The 20534-nt window shown below is 38.8% G+C and overlaps 1 protein-coding gene across 1 annotated transcript; it reads left to right on the top strand.

Annotated features, from left to right (window-relative positions):
• The first annotated feature begins 1669 nt into the window (after positions 1–1669).
• MYEF2 (myelin expression factor 2) lies at positions 1670–20360 on the top strand. Its single transcript, XM_082488840.1, has 17 exons — positions 1670–1907; positions 6294–6523; positions 7750–7802; positions 9066–9073; positions 9171–9264; positions 10140–10331; positions 11019–11172; positions 11571–11620; positions 11707–11770; positions 12570–12671; positions 12870–12920; positions 12995–13063; positions 13348–13446; positions 16418–16489; positions 17700–17908; positions 18019–18070; positions 19899–20360. The coding sequence occupies exons 1-17, from the start codon at positions 1687–1689 to the stop codon at positions 20060–20062; spliced, it is 1884 nt and encodes a 627-aa protein (XP_082344966.1). The 5' UTR covers positions 1670–1686; the 3' UTR covers positions 20063–20360.
• Positions 20361–20534: the final 174 nt, after the last annotated feature.

Genomic DNA, 20534 nt, shown 5'->3' with positions numbered 1-20534 from the left:
CAACCAGAGTCCACTGATCTAAACTCACTGCAGAGGACTGAATGGTTTTCCTTATGTTATAGATGTTGATATACCACCTGGTGATGCCTTTAGAAATACTTTGGTACTTGTGGTTAGCGAAATGATTAAACTTTGTCCAACTAATACAATTTTTTTTCTTTTAAAAATATTGCTTAAAACCTACTTTTTCCCCCAAGTGATAGACAAAAACAGGATTGAAGAAGCCAAGGGAAGCTGAGAGGAGTATGTTGCAGATTCTAGCTCGTAAGTAAACGAACATCTTCCAGGATGAGTGATAGAGTGTAAAATGTTTAGTAGTGTGTGTGTGGCATGGACCTATGTGATTTTGAAATTTTCTAGCAGAATTACAACTATTCATATTTAATTGTTATTTATATTTAAGAATAAAACAAATGTCCATTTAGAAACTTCCAATGCTCTAACTATAATTGAACTTGTAGCTTAACCTGACCGGTAGCTTTGTATGTATAATCCAACATCTGCAGCTGGAGGAGAATTTAGGTCCAAGCTGACAGCCTTTTAGCCAATACTAGAAGAGTGTCCCAGCACCCCTAAGCAGGCTAGGTGTAAGGGTTGTCCCTGTATTTGGTCTGTAAGCTGTCTCACACCAGTGAAGGGGTGAGTTGGATCCCCAGAATCCAGGAGCCTTCATTTCCTCGTGAATGTGGGGATCTTCTTAACACTGGAGGTGCTGAAATGTTTGGAAAAACAATGTACAACATCTTATAGGCAGGAGGAGAACTTTACTTGTGACTACACTGATTTTTGAAGGAACAAGGAGACTATACATGTAGGAAAAATACAAGGTAACTTTTGTTATAAGAGATCGTGACTTCAATTCGTTGAGTATTCCTAGCATAAAATTTGAATAGTAAGTTACAAGTCTATTTTTTCAAGTAGAGAGAAGGCAGTGACAGGGGTGCCTTGCTTTGGAATGCAGATGGTCCCCAAACAAGGGGCATGATGATCCTCAGTCCTCAGCCATTTGCTGGGGTGGACGGTATTATTAGAAACGTAAAGGTGAAGAGCTGAAAATGTGTGATACCTTATTTACTGTTAGCACCCTACAGCTTTGCAGATATTCCTAAGCTTATGAAAATGGCATCACATCTTCAGTCAGTGGTAGGCCCACTGGCTTTTGTAAGGCACCAGTGCTGCCACCCACCACTTGCTTTGGGTCTCAGCCTGCAGTCGTTGTGCGCGGGGGTCACTGGCCACCGCAAGAGGTGGTTGGTTTAAAATCGGGGGAATTTGCTCCTGGCAGGTAGCACGGTGTAGGGAGGTGGCCTGTGCGGGTGGGAATTACTAAACCCTCGGGAGCAGGCTCGAGCTCCGGGCAGAGCTGCCCAGCGGTGGGCAGCGGCACTTGAGGCTGTGCCACCGCTCAGGGCGGGGGCTGCCCACCCGGGACCGCTGGATCACGCACCCGAGCGGCGGGTCCCGCTAGCCGTGGCCGTGCTGTACCGCTCCTGCGGGGCGGCGATGGCGGCCGCGGGCCGAGCAGCCCACCGGCGTCACCATGGCAACCCGCAAAGCCTCCTGGCGCGTCCCCTCCCTGCCGCAAGTCCCGTTCTCGCGAGACTCGGCCGGCCCGGCGCGGCGAGGCCGAGGCGCTCCGGGCCCTTTTCAAACCCAGCGGTAGCGGGGCCGCGGCCCGGGCACGAAATGGCGGAGAACGACAAGCCGGAGGCTGCGGCCGCCGCTCCGCAGCGCGGAGCTGAGGACGCCGCCGCCGCCAGCCAGCCGCTGCCACAACAACAACAACAACCAGAACAGCAGCAGCCACAGCCGCCGCCGCAACAACAGCCGCCGCAGGATGAGGAGGCGGCGGCAGCGACAACGGCAGCAACCGAGAGCGGCGGGGGCAGCGCTAATGGCGTCAAAATGTGTGTGTGGGGCCGGGGCGGGGTGGGCGGAGGGGGGCAGCGCGGCCGGCTAAGCGCGGGGGTGCGGTGGGCTCGCCTAGGCCGCGGCGGGGGGAAGGCGGCCGGACCTCTCCGCCCCCTCGCCCCGGCGGGGGACGGTGAGGGATGGCCGGGTAGCGAGGGAAGCGTCTCCCGCCCTGGTGAGCTCCCTCGAGGTGCACGGGGAAGGCCGTGGCCTGGGAGCGCGGAAAGATGAAGTTTGGTGGAGTGGCGGTCGTTGGGGGGAGTGGCAGGTGCGGGCGGTGTGAAACCCCACCGGCACCGCCGCCCCGGTGCGAACCGCCGGGCTCCGGTCAGGTCAGTCCTCACAGGATCCCTCTCTAGGAGAGTTTTGCATCCTTTCTGGTTTTGTTTACGTTTCCACTTCTTATCGTAGTGGTGTGTTTTGTGAAGCCTTTGAACTGATCTTTGTTTACCTGAGAATGGTAAGGCAGTCCTATAGGGATTTACTTTTTAAAAACAAGCAAAAAACCCCACACGCATGCACAAACGTTTATTGTAAATAGTAACAGCATCATATATGGAATATGTAAACTGTGCCATATATAGCAGGTCTAAAAGGAACCCAGTGTAAGGGAGCCAGAAGTACCAGCTCTCTAGAACAATACCGTGAATAACCTTTTATGGGTTTGGTTGTTCTTGAAGTCAGGCTTCGAGGGTCGTCATTCTTTACATGAGCTAGATTTTGGCCTCATATCATTGGAATTTCAATATCCCTTCTAATCTCATTCACATCTTGGAGGGAAAACACATTTATAGTAGGCCTATGGTTGCAGTACATCAAAGCTGTTGAGATCAGTGAAGTTTTGACATGTTCTAAGCAGCCCAGTCTGATACTGTTGTGTTTAAAAAATGCACATGGGATCATGTTCAATATAAAGCTGGAAGAATAAAGGCATATTTCATGCCTTTACTTGATTCCCTATGAAATTCAAATAGTTTACAAGTTACAAATTTAACATTACCATATAATGACAGTTTATTTTTTTCCTGAGTCTGGCCTCAGCTTCTAAAATGCACAAATTATGATTGAATTTTCACAGGAAGATTGTGACCTTTTTGCACCATTGGGGCATATAACATTTTATTGCCTTTTGGAGTTGCTGCTGTTAAAATAATGATTTAATGTCTCTGTATACCTCCTTCTGTCAGCAGTTTTCTTCTTTTCGCTCCAAGACTAATCACAAACAAATGAAAAATCACAGTGATTCTGGTGGTAGAAATCACAGCTTTACGTTTGAAAATACTGCAAAGGTCTTGGTAACAGAGTTTCAAATCTTACTCTTTCGCATACAGTTTCTACTCTTCCCCAAAACACTTGTACAAAGGATTAAGCTGTCAACGTGCAGGTGAAACGTACCACTTAAAAAAAGTGTTTCAGTAACTAGGTTTGCTTAGCACTCAGATTAAATTGGAGAGAAATCCTGGTCTCGGCTTGCACACTTCCCTAAGTTTATTTTATTGAGCAGTGTAACTGTTCATTGCAACAAAGCTAAACTGATCTATGTGCTTTTGAATCACATGTTGTGGACTTCTGGCATTTCTGTCCTTGTGAATCTTATTATTTGTATGAACACTTGTGAGCAGAGAAGTAGAAGTTTGTTAAAAAAAAAAAGCAGCTTTTAAGGCTTTTCTGTTGATTTACCTTGTGCTTAATGTTTTTTAGGCTTCTAGTTTTGTATTTATGTATGGAAACATCTTTTGTTTCCAAAACTTTATGGAAGTTCAAAGGCATTATTTTTCAAAGGGTAAAAATCGCTCTTTTTAATCAATGAGGGTGTACTTTTTAAAAAGAAATTAATGTAGACTTCTCTTTTTAACCCTAGAAGTCTGCTAGTGATTTCACAGGCAAATAATCATTAAATGTATAAAATGATTAGTTCATACAGAAGGTAAAGGGTAGAAATTACTATTGTTTTTCCCCCAAGAAAATGTCAATTCTTAGTTTCTGAGATTGTCTTTTCTGTGGTCTATAGGTGACTAACATGTCATTGCTTTGAGTGTATTACTTGATATAAATTATTTTTAATATTCAAGGAGGAAGGTAAGAGTTATATCCTCCAGCTTATTCACCGGCCCTTTGGTTTTAGCTGATGAGTTTTGCAAGAAGGATTGCTTTTTAATTAATCCTCTATTTTCTGGAGACTGCCTGTGATCCCCAGACTAAGTGAAATGTTGTCTTGTTTCCCAGATTTAAGAGTTTATGCCAGACTCATGTCCTCTGTGCTCGCCACTGGTTTGTACAGCCAGATCTTGTAGAGCCCTTGGATTCCATATTTGGAGACCTGGCTCTTCCTGAGCACCCAGGGGCTGTTTCATAATCCTTTAAGCAGAAAAGAGCTTAAAAGGCTAAAGAGAATCCATTGCTCTAATCCTAAAACTTAAGGAAGAACTCAGATTTTAATAGGGGCCTCATTGAGGGGGAGAGTTTTGCATTTGCAAATGGGACTGGATTGGAAGGAACTGATCTGACTGGAAAACCTGATGCTCTTCTCTTCCTTCTCTTTCCCTCCCTTCTCCCTCCAGCTCCTTCCAGTTCCCTGCATGGAGGAGGGATGATGCACAGGGAAGCTGGAGGATGCTTGAACCAGATAACAGGGTGTTGACTTTGAATGTTTTAAATTTGACAAATACTTAGCCCAGAGGAGTGTCTATACATTTTTCAGTTGCTAATCCTCTTCTAATCCACTTGTAAACACAAGGGCTGTGAAGTTCCTATCATATGAGTACTTCAAAATTTGGGAAAAAGTCATGGGAGAAATATGGATGTATTTGAATTTATTCCTCCCTGAAAAGTGCCCAAGCTTAGTTTTAGCTTCATGAAAGCCTACTTCCATATGATCTTGAGTGCAAGACTGCCACTTACTCACTGTTTTGTTAATAACTATGCAGAGAGCTGAAAATACTCATTTCAATTAATGAAAATTAGTAATCTTGCCATACATTGTGCTTGTAAAACTGAAATGCCTGTTTAAGCTAATTTTATGCCAGAGACCTTCCAAAGTGTCAAAATGAGATAAAAACTAAGCCTTCTGAAATATGGGAAAAATTGTGAAGATAGTGATATAATTTAAGGAGGGTTCACAGTCAATCACTTTTGACAATCCTGTAGGACATTTCCTTATAATTGTTCTAACTTGTGTGGCTAATGCTGGCTTTTTAAAATAGAAGTTTGTGTAAAAGTACTTTTTAAGTTTCTCATTAACTGCAGTGAGATTTGAGCTAGACATTGATGTATATCTCTAAGTAGCATCTGTTTAGTGAATCCCATTTATGTGGCTTTATCACTGGATTTTTTTTTCAGTTCAGCAGATCACCTTTTTTAAAGCAACAATTCAGGCACCTTGATCCTCTGTTAGCATTCTAAATCACCTCGTGATAGTAACGCTATCAAGAGCGCTAAAGAGATTTGGATATTTCACCTAATACTGTTCAAAGTGTATAGTTTTATCAAACTTGAGATTGGGCTGCTTTAAAAGAGAGGAAGCAAATTTTCTCACATTTTCATCGAAAACTGAGAACATTTTAATAAGAGAGCAGCTGCTGTTGCAGCAGACTGAGGGCCAGAAGTCTATTTTGTTGTTGCTAGCGGATAATGCCTGGTGACTTAATTAGTCTTAGATGCAGAGGATGTCTTGATACACCTATTTCCTATGCATTTAGCAAGTTTTCAAATTCTCGTAGTGTTAAGCAATGAAAGTGAAAGAGCATTTGTTGTTCTTAATTGAATTTTAATTTCTGTCTAAAAGCAGTCTGGCACAAATTGTGAATAAAAAATATTTATGTGGTAAATAAAGTGAAATTTTATTTACAGCCTATTAGAGTTGCCTTTTACATATTGTTATTACATTGAATGAAGTATACCAAGCTCTTCCATAAATTAGACAGTTTCAACTCTCACTTCTATGGTGAATATCATGCAACTTAGCCAAGTCTGATGTGAAAATTATTGAGGCACTAAAGCATGGATGCTCTAGCTTATTTTTCAGCTGAGTTGTTGTATTTTGATATTTGTAGTAGTTTCATAGTACCATCTTGCTGAATCTTGACACACATAATGGAAATCAAATGCAACTGAAGTAGCAAGATGTGCTTTCTTTGCTACAGTAGTGCATCTGTTATAACATTATTTTTTGTTCTAGATAAAGCAATGTATTTTCAAATTAGACTGGTAACATGAATTTATTTTTCCTAATTTGAAAAACAGCATTTAACATCCTGGGAATTCTAATAGCATAGGAGGTATACAGCTATGTACATAGGAGGTATAGCAGTCTAATGATCCAACACAAGACTAATATTTTTTTGTTTGGGTGTTTCTTTGTTTGTTTGTTTGTTTTAATGTAGGGATAATGATGAGACAGCAAAAGAAGAGAAAGCACCTGCAAAAGAGAAGTATGTTGCAAAACCGAAGGCAATCCCTTCTCTTGGAAACAAGAATAGATTCCACCCCTATTCAAAGGACAAGAATGCAGGCACTGGAGAAAAGAAGAGTATTAATCGTAATAGAGTTTTTATTAGCAACATCCCGTATGACATGAAATGGCAAGCTATTAAAGATCTTATGAGAGAGAAAGGTAACTTATTCCTTATAATACACTTTACATAGAAAGGGGTAGAATTTAAATGCAATGTATATGTCCTTTGAGCCACACAGATTTGATTTTACTACTTTTTTTTTTTTTTTTTTTTTTTTTTTGGGCCTTTACTTCGTACATCTATCTCCCTTCCCCCTCTTTCATCTGAGACAATTGCATTGCAGGGTAGGATGGGTAAATGAAGTGCTTACAATCTTCTGCCATTCTGGTGTGACAGTAGAGAGTATATGCATGACCTCATGACTTTTTAAAGAGATTGTGTTTCGTCTAGTTGTAGTTTTTGTAGATTTTTTTTTTAAGGGTTATTGTATTTAAGCAACACATTTAGTGTGTTAACATGAATAATAAAGGACGTCTTTCAAAAGTGGTTTTGTATTTCTTTGGTGGAATCTGGCTGTGGAATTAACTTTGTCTGCATTGTCACTACTGCCATGACTGTTTGTCTGGAGGTTTGTATTAAAAGCTTGTTACTTTTGTTGCAGTTCCGATAGAGTAATCTTACTACCCCAGACATCTGATTTTAAGTTTGGGGTAAAATAATACTAATATTTGAATTCTGTAAAAAGTTAGTTCTGTGTCTTCCTTGAAAAAATTGGTTCTTCAAAAGTAATGCAAATCACACTTGGCTTTTAGGCTGTGAAAAATGCCAACCCCCCCTTCTGTAACTGCTGGTTTATCTGTTGTAAGGTGACGTGACTATTTGATTGGTTTATTTACTGAAACTTCCTACTTTAGAAAGTGAGTGGCTTGCTGTGAAATATTTGATGTGTAAATTTGGTTATTATTGAAGGCAAACTTATGATTGAAGACATTCAGGTAGAAAGTCACCTTAAAACAGGTGTTGTGAGTAGGATGATAAATGTAACACTTTCCAGTGAACGTTGACGTTTCATTTGTTAGGTTAAGGGACTGTGTATATCTGAATTTGTTCACCAACTATATCATACTGGCCAAAATATGATCTGTAGTATGAATTAGGTTAAATATAGTTGTTTGTTTTTAGCTTTTGAGAATGTGGCTGCTGCATATTTCTGAAAATTAGCTAAATTATATAGCCATTGACAGGAGGTATGTTGGTCTGGTTTTGATTGTTGGTGAATAATAGGTGCTTCTCTGTAGAGTTGTGCACAGGGGCACAGTAAAGAAAGATACTGGTGTTTAAATGCATTGTCTCTTGGTATTTTCCCTTTGTATGTCTTATGTAGTTGGTGAGGTTACATACGTGGAGCTGTTTAAGGATGCTGAAGGAAAATCAAGGGTAAGTGCCGTGGGCAACAATCTGCTAGAGGTTTAAAAGTTCCTCAGCAGTTTTATTTTTGTATAATACTTGTACCAGTTACTGGAAAGTAAGTTTCATTTTTACACTGATTTTCATTAAGGTAGCCTGGAGGATTTTGTATTAGAAGTAGTCCGACACTTTCATGCAACTTAAACTAGCAGGCTGTAAAGGACAAAATACTTCTCTAAATGTTAACAGATGGCATTTACTTAATTCTTTTTAGCCAACATCTTTGTTTTGGTACAAATCTGTTTCATATAAAGGACGTTCAATAAACCACTGATTTTATTTAAATTTTGTTAGTGTAGTATTCTTTTCTTGGGGCCAATGAGTACAAAATGTTAGCTAAGGAATATACTGTTTGAAGTGCCTGATTTGACAGCTTTGCAGGGTTGGTACACTAAACACTGGATTAATGTATTTGCTTTCTTAAAACTAAATGGATGGAGATGGTTGGTAGCCAACAGAGTGCCAGCAATGAGGCACTAAGAGTGAAGATTGTTAAAGCTCCTTTGTTGTCTTAAAAATAGTCAAAAGTTTGGCCAATAGTAGCTCTGAACCTGCAGTGAGAACATGAGAAATGCAGGTTTGAGTCTTAACTGAGGTTGTATCAATTGTTGTAAATTACTTTCTTTAACGCTTGTTAAAACCAAAACATGCTGTCAGCTTTGCTTTACTTAAAGCAATCCTCAACTCTTCGCTTTATTAGAAGGATTCTTGTGCAGTCAATACGGTATTTTCTTACAAAGTAATTTCTCAATTATGCTAGTAGTACTGAAGAGGTATGCAGACTCCTTGTTCATTGTATTGGTATACTTGATGTAGGTAGATTTGAATTTTGTAGTCAGTGGGCAGCTTTTAATGACACAATGAGTGCCTTGATTGGTTTTTGGTTATGTTTTTGGTTTTTTTTCTTTCTACCCTTCTCCCCCCACCTCCTCTCCCCAATTGTCCTTACATGGATCTGTGTGGCATTTTTCCAATTCTGGTTTGGCTCAAAGAGAATAAAAGATAATGTATTCTCTTGCATTTGAAAGGTATGTATATTGAGAAAGTAGGAGAAATTCAACTTGGCTACCAGTAAAGAGCATGTATTATGGATTTTGAAACTGAAAATAACTTGAGTAGTTATTTAACAGTGAGCTGGGATCTTTAACTGAAATCTTAACTGCTCTATCGTATGTGCTGATTGACTTTTTTTTTTTTTCCTTTACATATGGTGACAATTCATCATGGATATAGGGTTGTGGGTAAGTTTCTTTTTCTATGTGTGTAGAAACACAATACTATCCAAACATTCTGTTAATTTTAGCATTTTAAACTTTATTTGTTTTGTTCCCTCTTAAGTGTGGTTGAATTCAAAGATGAAGAATTTGTTAAGAAAGCATTAGAAACTATGAACAAATATGATCTTAGTGGAAGACCCCTGAATATTAAAGAGGTATGGTTATTGCTGCTGTTTTTAATTTGAAATAGTGAAGATGCTATAACTACTGAGATGACAATGCAGCATTTTGAACACCTTAGCTGTGTAATTTCCTGCTTAATTTTTTTATGACATTGTCTTAATGGGCTAAAGTGCCTGTTGGTTTGCAGAAGGTCTTGATACTATGCCAAGTGAACTGACAAAAAGTGCGTCCTAAAGTCACAATAATCTAATGCTGTTTTTCTTTACAACAACTTTGTCTTTACCTTCATATTCTTACTTTAGTGTCATCAGGTCTCTTCCAACCTAAATGATTCTATGTTTACATTGCTTCCCTCCTTCAAAATATGACGCAGAACAAGCTGAGTATCAGACTACTACATATGTCCAAAAATGGAGCTGAAAGCAGAGAACTTGTGCTGACTGGAAAGTGAAATAATGTCAACATTTCTGTTGTAGTGTTGTAGTATATGACGGTGTCTGATGCAATTTTTTCTGTCCTGTTACAACTTTAATAATGGTATTAATAAATAATAAAAAAAACTGATTAAATTAATTCAGTTCTTGGACGAACATGCTAGAGTGACAGTCCTCTAGATTGAAATCTTTTCTACTTGTCCATAGGCTAGGTACAGCATGTGAAGTGGCAGTGCACGCTTCCTCAACAAGTGCTTTGCCAATATGCCTCAACCCTCATCTGAAAGGACCCACCTCTAGAGGTGAGGGAATTAGGTCTCCATGCTAATTCAGTTCTTGATCCCTCTGACATGGACAAGGATATTAGTTGATAAATTTGATGGGTTTATGTAGAATTTCAAATAGTACCTTTTTGTTAGTTGCCGGTCCTCTTGTTGATGATTAAGTTGGCTTTATTTTTGCCCACGTTTCAGGATCCTGAAGGTGAACATGCTCGTAGGGCATTACATCGTGTAGGAGGACAGTTTCCAGGAGGACATGGACCTGATGTGGCACCTGGAATAATGAATTTACCACCTTCTATTCTCAATAATCCAAACATTCCTCCTGAGGTTATCAGTAACTTGCAGGCAGGCAGGCTTGGGTCCACTATTTTTGTTGCTAATGTAAGTTTAGAACTGTATTTTATAACTGTAATATTTGATCTCTGTAAAACATCTTATATTCCTGCGTAATTCAGTTTTGATATAAAGAGGAAATTAGAAACGTTAGTTCACAATTAGTATGTTCAACTGAAAATGCTGGATATGTATTCGGGTTATGAACATGAAAGATATGTTAAGCTCTTGAGGCTGATGTGCACTTTTAATTATTGCACAGTCATCCGTTGATTTAAAAATATTTTATACCTCTTTTTGCTATCTATTTACAATTACATTTCTTCTTTTTAATTAAATACACACTTCAGTTTATCTCACTAGTTACTTTAGACTAACTTAAACTGTTATATTTGTTGGAGGTGCTCTTTAGTTCTTAGTTCTTTAGTTGCACAAAAGACTACTATGTGTGCAAGGGGACTTGTGGGAGTACAGCTGCTCTTAAAAAGAACCCATCCATTTCTCAGTGTTAGTATGTTAATTAAAGTAAAATACGTATGTGTAGTATAAATTGTTGCTTTTAGTTGATATTTTTGGACTTGGTTGCAGTGTGTATATATTATAAAATCCTGGCTATTTACATATATCAAGCATTTTGGGAAGCTGAAGAATTACAACAACGCAAAAAATCTCTTCCAAATGTTATGGCAGAACAGAAATGTGCACTGAAATCACTAATATATTTCTTTGCATAAGCTTGACTTTAAAGTTGGCTGGAAGAAACTGAAGGAGGTATTCAGCATTGCTGGAACTGTAAAGCGTGCAGACATCAAAGAAGATAAAGATGGCAAGAGTCGAGGAATGGGAACAGTTACCTTTGAACAAGCAATTGAAGCTGTTCAAGCAATATGTATCCTTGTTTTTGAAAAATAATTGATCAAATATAGATTAGTCTTTAATGGCTTCTGATAGCATAGTTGTGCAAATGGCGCGTATTTGCCTTGTAGCTAGTATATAGGGACTGGAGCGTAATACTGTGCGGATTGCATTTTTAATAGTGACTGAGTTTACTGCTGGAGTCTAAAAAGGTGTTCCTGATAATGCTGAACAAGCTTAAAATGTGTGGGAATGTGACGTGTGAAACTAACTTTTATATACCTAACAGCCTGTATAGTCTCCTCTGGCCTTTGAATTGGCATTCGGAAGACTAGGAAAGATAAGACGGTGCAGAAGTAAGATTTTACAGTGATTCTTCTGAAACAGTTAATCGTCTTCTGTAGTTAAATTCCTTGACTTGCATTTCTTCAGCTATGTTCAATGGACAATTCCTGTTCGATAGACCCATGCATGTAAAAATGGTAAGCTGCTTACATTTCTTTTTACTTCGCATGTCTCTGCCAAAACATTGACAGGATCATAGCATATCATCCTTATTTTTTATCAGGATGACAAATCAGTTCCCCATGAAGATTTCCGTGTTGCGGACAGCAAAACTTCACAATTACCTCGTGAGTGCACACGCTGTTTTCTGCTCCTTGCACTTAATATATGTTGATACAGAGTCTTCGATATGTTGTTACAGAGGCTTGAAACAGTTTAGTAGTGCTTTTGCTTACTGTGGTCTCCCTATGATAAAGAAGAAAATCATAGAATCATAGAATGGTTTAGGTTGGAAAGGACCTTGAAGAGTTCCAACCCCCCTGCCATAGACAGGGACACCTCCCACCAGACCAGGTTGCCCAAGGCCACGTCCAGCCTGGCCTTGAACACCCCCAGGGGTGGGGCCTCAACAACCTGTCTGGGCAACCTGTGCCAGTGCCTTACCACCCTCACAGTGAAAAACTTCTTCCTAATGTTCAATCTGAACCTGCCCTCTTCCAGTTTAAAGCCATTCCCCCTCATCCTGTCACTACATGCCCTAGTAAAAAGTCCTTCCCCAGCTTTTCTGTAGGCCCCCTTTAGGTACTGGAAGGCTGCAATAAGATCTCCCCAGAGCCTTCTCTTCTCCAGGCTGAACAGCCACAACTCTTTCAACCTCTCTTGATAAGAGAGGTGCTCTAGCCCTCAGATCATCCTCGTGGCTCTCTTCTGGACATGCTCCAGCAGGTCCATGTCCTTCTTATTTTGGGGACTCCAGAGCTGGATGCAGTACTCCAGGTGGGGTCTCACGAGAGTGGAGTAGAGGGGCAGAATCACCTCCTTTGACCTGCTGGCCACACTTCTTTTGATGCAGCCCAGGATACGGTTGGCCTTCTGGGCTGCGATCGCACACTGCTAGCATCTTTTTTACTTATTTTTGTTTCCAAGGTGGTCTTGGTGGCATTGGTATGGGACTTGGACCAGGTGGACAGCCCATCAGTGCAACACAATTGAGCATGGGTGGTGGAATGGGGAGCATGGGTCCAGGAGGTAAATCTCGTTCTTCATATTTAAGTTTTACAGAGCTTTAAGTTTAAAATTGTAATTTCTGTGTTTGGAATAATGACATACTCTTGACAAAGCAAGCCTTGTGTAGTGTGCTTTTGTGACATTAACTGTCTTTGCATTTTAAAAATCCATTAGGCTCTTACCTGTCTTCTGAATGGTGTTTGTCTTTTTGTTTTAAAGGTATGGGAATAGACGGTCCAGGATTTGGCGGCATGAATAGAATGGGAGGCGGTACGTGCAGTGAAGTTCTTTGCGTTAAGTATTTTTTTAATATTGTATAGAAAACACTCTTCCTTATTTTACAGGACTTGCTGGATTTCGTGGAATGGAAGGAATGCCAAATATGGGAGGATTTGGAGTCAGCCGAATGGGAGGTAGGTGAACAATGATCCTGTACACTTACTAGTTTGCTAATATTTATTTATTGAAAGCCCTTCTTTTAGGGATGGGTAATGTAGAGGAGTCCAAAGGAAATAGTGGCATGAGTGGAAGCACAGGAACTGCTGTGGGAGTTAAATATTTAATAGGTGCCTCTGACTTGTGTATTAAACCCACTTCTGTTTAAACAAGAAGCTGTGAAACAAGTGTTGTATGAACACCAGTTTAGATGCATATAACAGAATATTCCATTTTTTTTTTCTTCCTTTTTTCTCTACAGAAATGTTTCGTGGTGGAATGGGAGGAAACATGGACAGAGATTTTGGTCGTAGTGACATGGCATTGAACCGTGGTTTTGGAGATTCTTTTGGAAGGATGGGTATAGTAACTGTTAAATTTCCTCTGGCAAATTGCAGCGTAGTATTGGGAGAGTTTTACTAGAAGAAGAATCAAGAAGAGAGCTGCTTTCATTTGGTCATCTTCCTCTGTCCCCTCTCCCCCAGTCATTACTATAAGTATGTAATCTGGGTATTCATTATAGTCATTGCTTAGGATGGAGGTTAAAGTGTGGGGTTTTTTTTCCATCTGTAAAATATAAACAAAATAGGGATTTGAGGAAAGCATTTAGCTTCATGCTGTGACTTTGTGAGGTATTAAGTCTTTTGGATATTGAAGTATATGCTTCTGGTAATCCTGAATGAGCTGCCCATGTACCACCTTTGTAAGTTCCAGGAGCCTGCTTTTGCAAATGCATGCTGGAAATTTGTTCTTACTGCAAGTCAGGTAGCATTGGATAGGAACAGTGAATTTTGGTGCCCTCTGTTTTCTTCCTGCCTTCCAAGCTCAAGCAGCTCAGAATGGGTTTTACTGGCCTCTTCTGTAACTGAGCCAGCTTTATTTTGTTTATAGACAATTTCTTGTTGACAAGAGTTCATTTTGTTACTTTCAAGTTCCCTCAAATGAGATACTTTTCTATCTTAAAAGGCCTGGAAGTGCTTAACAGTACAGCCTTCTTGCACTTTGTTACTACACTGTTACCCGGATGACTGCATGATAGGAGACAGGTTTTCTTCCCCCTCTTCCCCATTTTTCTCCATTTCCCCCTCCTGTAAATTCTCCACTGTGAAAGGGAAGAGCTGCTAAGACCATAAGTTTCATCTGGTTTAAAGTTGATTTTTTCTTTTCTTTTTTTAATTTGGGCAAGTCATAACAAAGGGTAACCTTTGTGTGCTTCTCCTCGAGCACTGGTAATTGTGTAGAAGTGATAAGAATGTAATAAGCTTGTCAGTTGAGTTAGTCTTAATGTCTTGGTATTTGTGTCTTGGAGATCAAGTGTATGCTTTCACCCTGTCTACTTGCAACATAGGATAAACATCTGTTTCCCGAGTGAAAATTCAAAGTCGCTTCAGTTATAAATGTTCATGCAAGCAATAGACTTCCAAGTGTTCTGGTAACACACATTGGTTTAGAAATGCATGAACATGGCCACCATGAGAAACGGATGTAGGAGTCACTCATTCAGTAGGTCCAGCAAGCTTCAACTTACCACCTCTCGGCAATCTTACTATTTAAATACTATTCTGACAACCAAGATACGAGTTTCCCAACTTATCCTTAAGTAATAGAAGGAAATTGTAGGGTTTTACAAATATAATAGTTAATAGATACAGTGTTTAGTCAGGGAAGACCCTAGTGTACACCTGTTAAAATATTTAGGTTAATGGTATCTTAAAAGGAAACGCTGTGGGTGCATTTGACCTTAGTACCCTGCCAGTTTCAAGGAGGGCAACTTAAGACAGTCTTTAATTGGGCTATGACATCAATTAGAGAAAATGAGGGTGGTTGATTTGCAGCAGAATTGTTAGATTTGCCATTTAAATTGCCAAAATTTTGAAGTATCCAAAAAATCAAAGGTTGTGTCATAGAGCATCTCTAAGCATACATTTTTTTGTTGGTGAAAAGCAAGTGGCTGAAAAAGTACAGGTAAAGGGTGTATTTTAAGGTCAGAAACAGCTGAAATCTTGCTTATTAAGATTATTTGAGCTTTCAGGTTGGTTTTTTTGTTTGTTTGTTTAGGGTTTTTTTTTAAGTACATCTTAGACAGTTGGGGAGACATTTTTCCTTTTAAAAGAGAGCGGGTGTAACTGGGATGCACTCACAACCAAAGTTTTCTAGCTCTTGAAAAGTGGGTTGTTTTTCTTTTCTTCACAATTCTTTTTAAGGGCAAAAACCAGTCATATTGACAGCAATCTCAAAATTTGATGTGATGTTTCATTGCAAGACTCTCTCTGGCCTAATGAACAAGTAGTAACGTCTTCCTCATATACAGACTGTTGGCTGAAGTACTGGGAGTAATCCTGTTGGTGTTGAAAATTGGTAGTTTTTTTTAAACAGGCTAGTCCATATTTTTTGAGGTCTTCGTATGGCTATGACAGCATGTTGTCTGAGAGGAGACAAGTATTTCCCACAAGAGACTGGCAGGGAACAATTTTTGCTGTTATGAACTGCATGGAGAAAATGAATCTGATGGAAGACTCAGCAGTGACCTTTTTAGATATTAAAACAATGGTGTCTAGCTTAAAGACAACAGGTATTGATCTATTTTGCCATAAGTAAAAATGTAGCTGTTTCATTTAGGTATGAAAATCAAGCAAGCAAAACGCAGCTGACAGTTCCGCTCTGTTCTGCAGTGACAGGAATGTAGTTCTGTGGAGTTTCTGCAATTCTAGAATCTCCCTTGGGATTATTTTCCTGAATATTAGCACTTTGATGAAAAGAATTATTTTTACCCCACTCTAGAATCAGTCTCTGATACTGTCCCAGATATTCCATGGTTCTGCCAAATAGCTTTTATTAAGTGTCCATTCCCTTCCTTTCTCCCTTTTTCTCCACCAAATTGCATCAATTCACTCTTCATATCCAGTAAAAGAAGACTCTGGGAGAGCTGCTCCTAGCTTTTGCAGTAGTTTCTTAAAAATGGGAGAAAGTAGGGTATTTCTGTACTATGGAGTTCAAATAAGATGAACCCTTCAGTTTTGAGGCTGTTCTTCCCAATGTGGGAAATGACTCATTTAGTTTTAAGATGTTTGTGCTGCTGGCAGACTGTCAGAGGGGAGTAAAGCTAGAAAAAAATCAGAGTAGCTTCTATCCCATAATGTAGAAGGAGGAACTAACGTTACTTACTAGATGTTTCCTATTTGGTTTGAATAATAAAGGCACAGGTTAAAGTGTTCTGTAGAAAAGAATTGCCAGGTAACATTGAGATCAGTGCACTTCATCAGTGTGTGCTTTGTTGTTGTTGCTAACTGGTGGTTTCAGTGTATGTCACTTTATTATTTTTTTCTGTTTAGGTGGTGCAATGATTGGTGTTTTTGCAGGAGGAATGGGAGCACCTAGCATGGGCCCAGTAAGATCTGGAATGAGTAGGTTAACTTGTTTCAATAGAATGTAAATGCATAGGCAATGTCATGACACCGTGTGTACATGTAATTGTATCAGAGGATTTTTGTGTAGCATAGTGTCTTGCCAGTCTGGAAGAAGTAGAATTCTGTTGCATGTGACTGCAAGTGTAATAGTTTTTAAAGCTGTTTTGTTGAGGTAAAAGTTCAGAGGAAAACTTGCTACTACAGTCTTTCCTTTAATCTTAGTTTTGAAATGGTTTAAACTTCTGGTTTGGAGGGAGAAAGTCATTCAAGTACACTTGTGTTCTACAAAGAAGACAAATAGGCAGTTATTTGTGTGAATTCATGAAGCTGAACTTCAGTAATCTCTCATCATTGAAATAAAAAAATCAGCCTTGAATTTCAAGTTATCACTCAGTTTAATTTTGTGTAAAGCTCCAATACTGAGTTTGTATTGCAGCAACTGTCTGAGTTCCTCAGGCTAGAGCAGATGAGAAACTAAAATCTTGCTAGTGGCAATCTTCAGAGGCACAAGGCTGAAAGAGAAGGTCCCTTATGAATGATCTTGATAGTTTTGCTTTACATTAATTTTTAATTATGAATCCAGAAAGATTATAATAGGATATTTGAATGCCATTGATCTTAGTTCTTTATATAATATGCATTAATATACTTCATTGCATGTATCATAGGAAAGTCCACGCTGTTCACAGTACTTGCAGTAACATCTGTTCTCTGCAAAATGTGCTTTCTTTAGAAGATTGTGTCAATTAAGTGTGGCTGCATTAAGTAAAGCTGAATGAATGCAGGAAGCAAAATAAACAATAATATATATGGTCAAATTATCTGTATCTTAACATTATCACCGTTATTTACTTCATCTCTTTTTGGTACAGGGTATCAGATTTTTACTGGACAGCCTTTAAATCTTAATTCTGTACTTGTGTTCAACATTTTACTACAATAGATGTTATGACTAACAGCTTGATGCAGTTTGGTTTTTACTTTTCTTTTAGAACTGACACTTTGTATGTTCTAATACTTTGACTTAAGATATTAGCCATGCTACTAGATAAATCACCATGCGTATAGGAAGTTGTTTTGTATTACAGCAGTTTTATTAAAGTTATTTTTCTCCTGACACAAAAGAATTTTTTTTTCTACAAAATACTTCTACATTTGTTACTAAAAAGATATTTTTATTTTATCCTCCTTTTCTTTCTCTGTGTAGGTGGTGGAATGGGTGGTATGAACAGTATGGCTGGAGGAATGGGAATGGGGATGGATCGGATGAGTTCTGGTTTTGATCGAATGGGACCAGCTATGGGTGGAGGCCTGGACAGGAACATCGATATCGATCGAGGATTTGTGCCTGGCCCAATGGGAGGTGGCGTGAGAGAGAGATTAGGCTCTAAAGGCAACCAGATATTTGTGAGAAATGTAAGTATTTGCATACATAAAAACCATGAGCTTATTTTGTATGCATGTTTGATCACGTGCTCTTTTTCTCCGTGCAATATTTTTTTATTAATAATGCTTTTTTATTCTAGCTTCCTTTTGACTTGACCTGGCAGAAGCTGAAGGAGAAATTCAGTCAGTGTGGTATGTACGTGAATCTTATCCCTGCTCCGCTCCATCGACTTATGTTTTATATGGTGTTCGTTAGATAAGGGCAGGAAGACAAGGTTCTTGCCTTATCCTGAAGAAGAGTCTGGCTCGTCTATTCTTTTTGACTTCCCCCACCTTTTCTGAGTTATATAAATAATTTTTAGGCATGACATCACACATGAGACCAAGGTACAGTATGGGCTGTGTTGGCTCCGAGTGCTCATCCACTATAGACTTTAACCCATTCCATTAATAAAATTACTCTTTGAGTTTTTTCTTTTTTGAAGCAGGTATTATGTATCCTCTGGCCAACACAGAGTATATAATGTAGCATTTATTTTGAGACAAATGCATGCAGGGGCCTGGGCCTGTCCAGGTTATGCATTACTTCCAGAAATGGTGCTGCATCAACTCAGAGTTAGTAATTTTGCCAAAGTGGCAGATTGTTTTTCATGCAAATAGATGATCCTGATTAGCATATTTGCAGGCTGTAATGCTTCCCCTTTATGTTAAGAAATAAAGACCCTTTTTATGTAAGATAAAAGATTGCTACAAATATCCAATAATTCTTTTTATCTAATTCAGAAAAGTTGTCTTTTCACTGAATTGAATGAAAAATGAAGCTTGGGTGTAGAAATACATGATTGTTTTGTTTTGAAAATGCACGCTCAGAATGGAAAGCTTCAGCTGAATTACAGGATGGCTTTTCTTATTTTGGAGAGATAGAAAAGACAAATAATTTAAAACATACTACTGATACCGAAGTCTTCATACAGCTGTTTTCAGATTTTATATAAATTAGAATTCACAGTTCAACTATGAAAAACTCTCAGGTGTTCACATTTTTTTTTTGTAGCTGGGAGGGTACAGCGAAACAGGTTCTCTGTTTTTTAAGTCTTAACTGCCTGGGCAACTTTCAGGTAGTTAAGATTTTTATTTTTTTTAATTATCTCCTTGGCAACTAACAGATGTAGTAATTATGTTGAATTAGTTTTAATAATTGTAAGCACAAATATAAGCAACAGATTGTATTCGTGCCAGTATCATAATATAAAGACCATGTCTCCATATGATCAATTTCCTTCAATGAAAGGCCAGTCTTCTATTATATGATATTTAAAACTAAAAAGCTATGTTTTTTATGGAAAAGTTTCCTGTTCCTGGTGATATTTGGGGGCTCAGTTGTGGTGTGCTACAACATACCATTAGCAAAAACTTATTAGCTCCAGACACTGAACATTCTCTGAGGTACCAAAGCATCTACATAAAAATGTTGCCTCATGAGTTGTGTGTCCAACTTCAAGAAAACACTGCAGGAACTGAATAGTGCATGCTACTTTTCCACCACTCCTAACATGGTAACTTTACTGTTTTAAAGGCGCTAATTTTGCTCTGCAGCTGCTTTACAAAATTGCTTGATTGTTGTGATTGCTTGATACATTGCTGCGATGAACACAGTAGACTGGATTGAACTTTAATTCAGTTAATGCCTGTCAGTAGTCACACTTCTGAAACAGAAAAATTTTCCTTAGCCTTATAGGGCACTTTGTTTCAAACTTGAGGTTAAATACAGGCATACCTCATCTTATGCTAGTGTGAAGGAAAGAACTGAAACAGTGGATATTAATTTGGATTCTTCACTGCGGTTTTGACCTGTGTCGCTTTCCCTGAATGAGTGAATATACCATTAGTCTGAAAGTGCTAATTTCATATGTCTCCCTAGATTATATTTTTAAATGCTTTTTTATCACTTCTAATGAGTTCTTTAAGTTGTTAGTGCACTGAAGGTTTGAAATAACTGCTGTTTAACTTATTTATTCAGGTCATGTAATGTTTGCAGAAATAAAAATGGAGAATGGAAAATCAAAGGGCTGTGGAACAGTCCGATTTGACTCACCAGAATCTGCTGAAAAGGCCTGTAGGATAATGAACGGCATAAAAATCAGTGGCAGAGAAATTGATGTACGCTTGGATCGCAATGCATAATTTAAAACTGTGTTCAGGAACATTCCTATGTCTGTTTAGCTTCTCTATCCTAGTAAGTCATTTTTAGTAACATTGTATGCTTACAAAAGCTGTAAAAAGGAACTTTTAAATCCCACCAGCCTTTAACAGTATAGTGTTTAATATACTGTGATACTTGTTAACTGAATCTTACTATGTTTGGTTTTTAAAGACAATTTGCCTGATTTTTGTTGTTTTTTTTAGAGGCACTGAGCACCTGCAGGTCCCTGCAGACCATGGAAGCTTGGGATGCTCAGCGCCTTTGGAAAATTAGGCCAAGTGTCTCTAGTCATTCAGTTTAAATGAATGGTTATACTGTTTTTAATAAAATAAGCCATTTTCTCTGTTAATCTCAAGATTGCAAAGTGGGATTTGTTTAGTGTTTTCTGATTTCTATTTTTTTCCCCAGTGTGTATCAACATTGTAATGTAAAAACTAGATGTCTTTTTTTTTT

The sequence above is a fragment of the Vanellus vanellus genome (genome assembly GCF_965231255.1).
Source record: "Vanellus vanellus genome assembly, chromosome: 11".
Lineage (NCBI taxonomy): Eukaryota > Metazoa > Chordata > Aves > Charadriiformes > Charadriidae > Vanellus > Vanellus vanellus.
The sequence above is the reverse complement of the archived record's forward strand: the minus strand, read 5'-3'. Positions and strand labels throughout refer to the sequence as shown.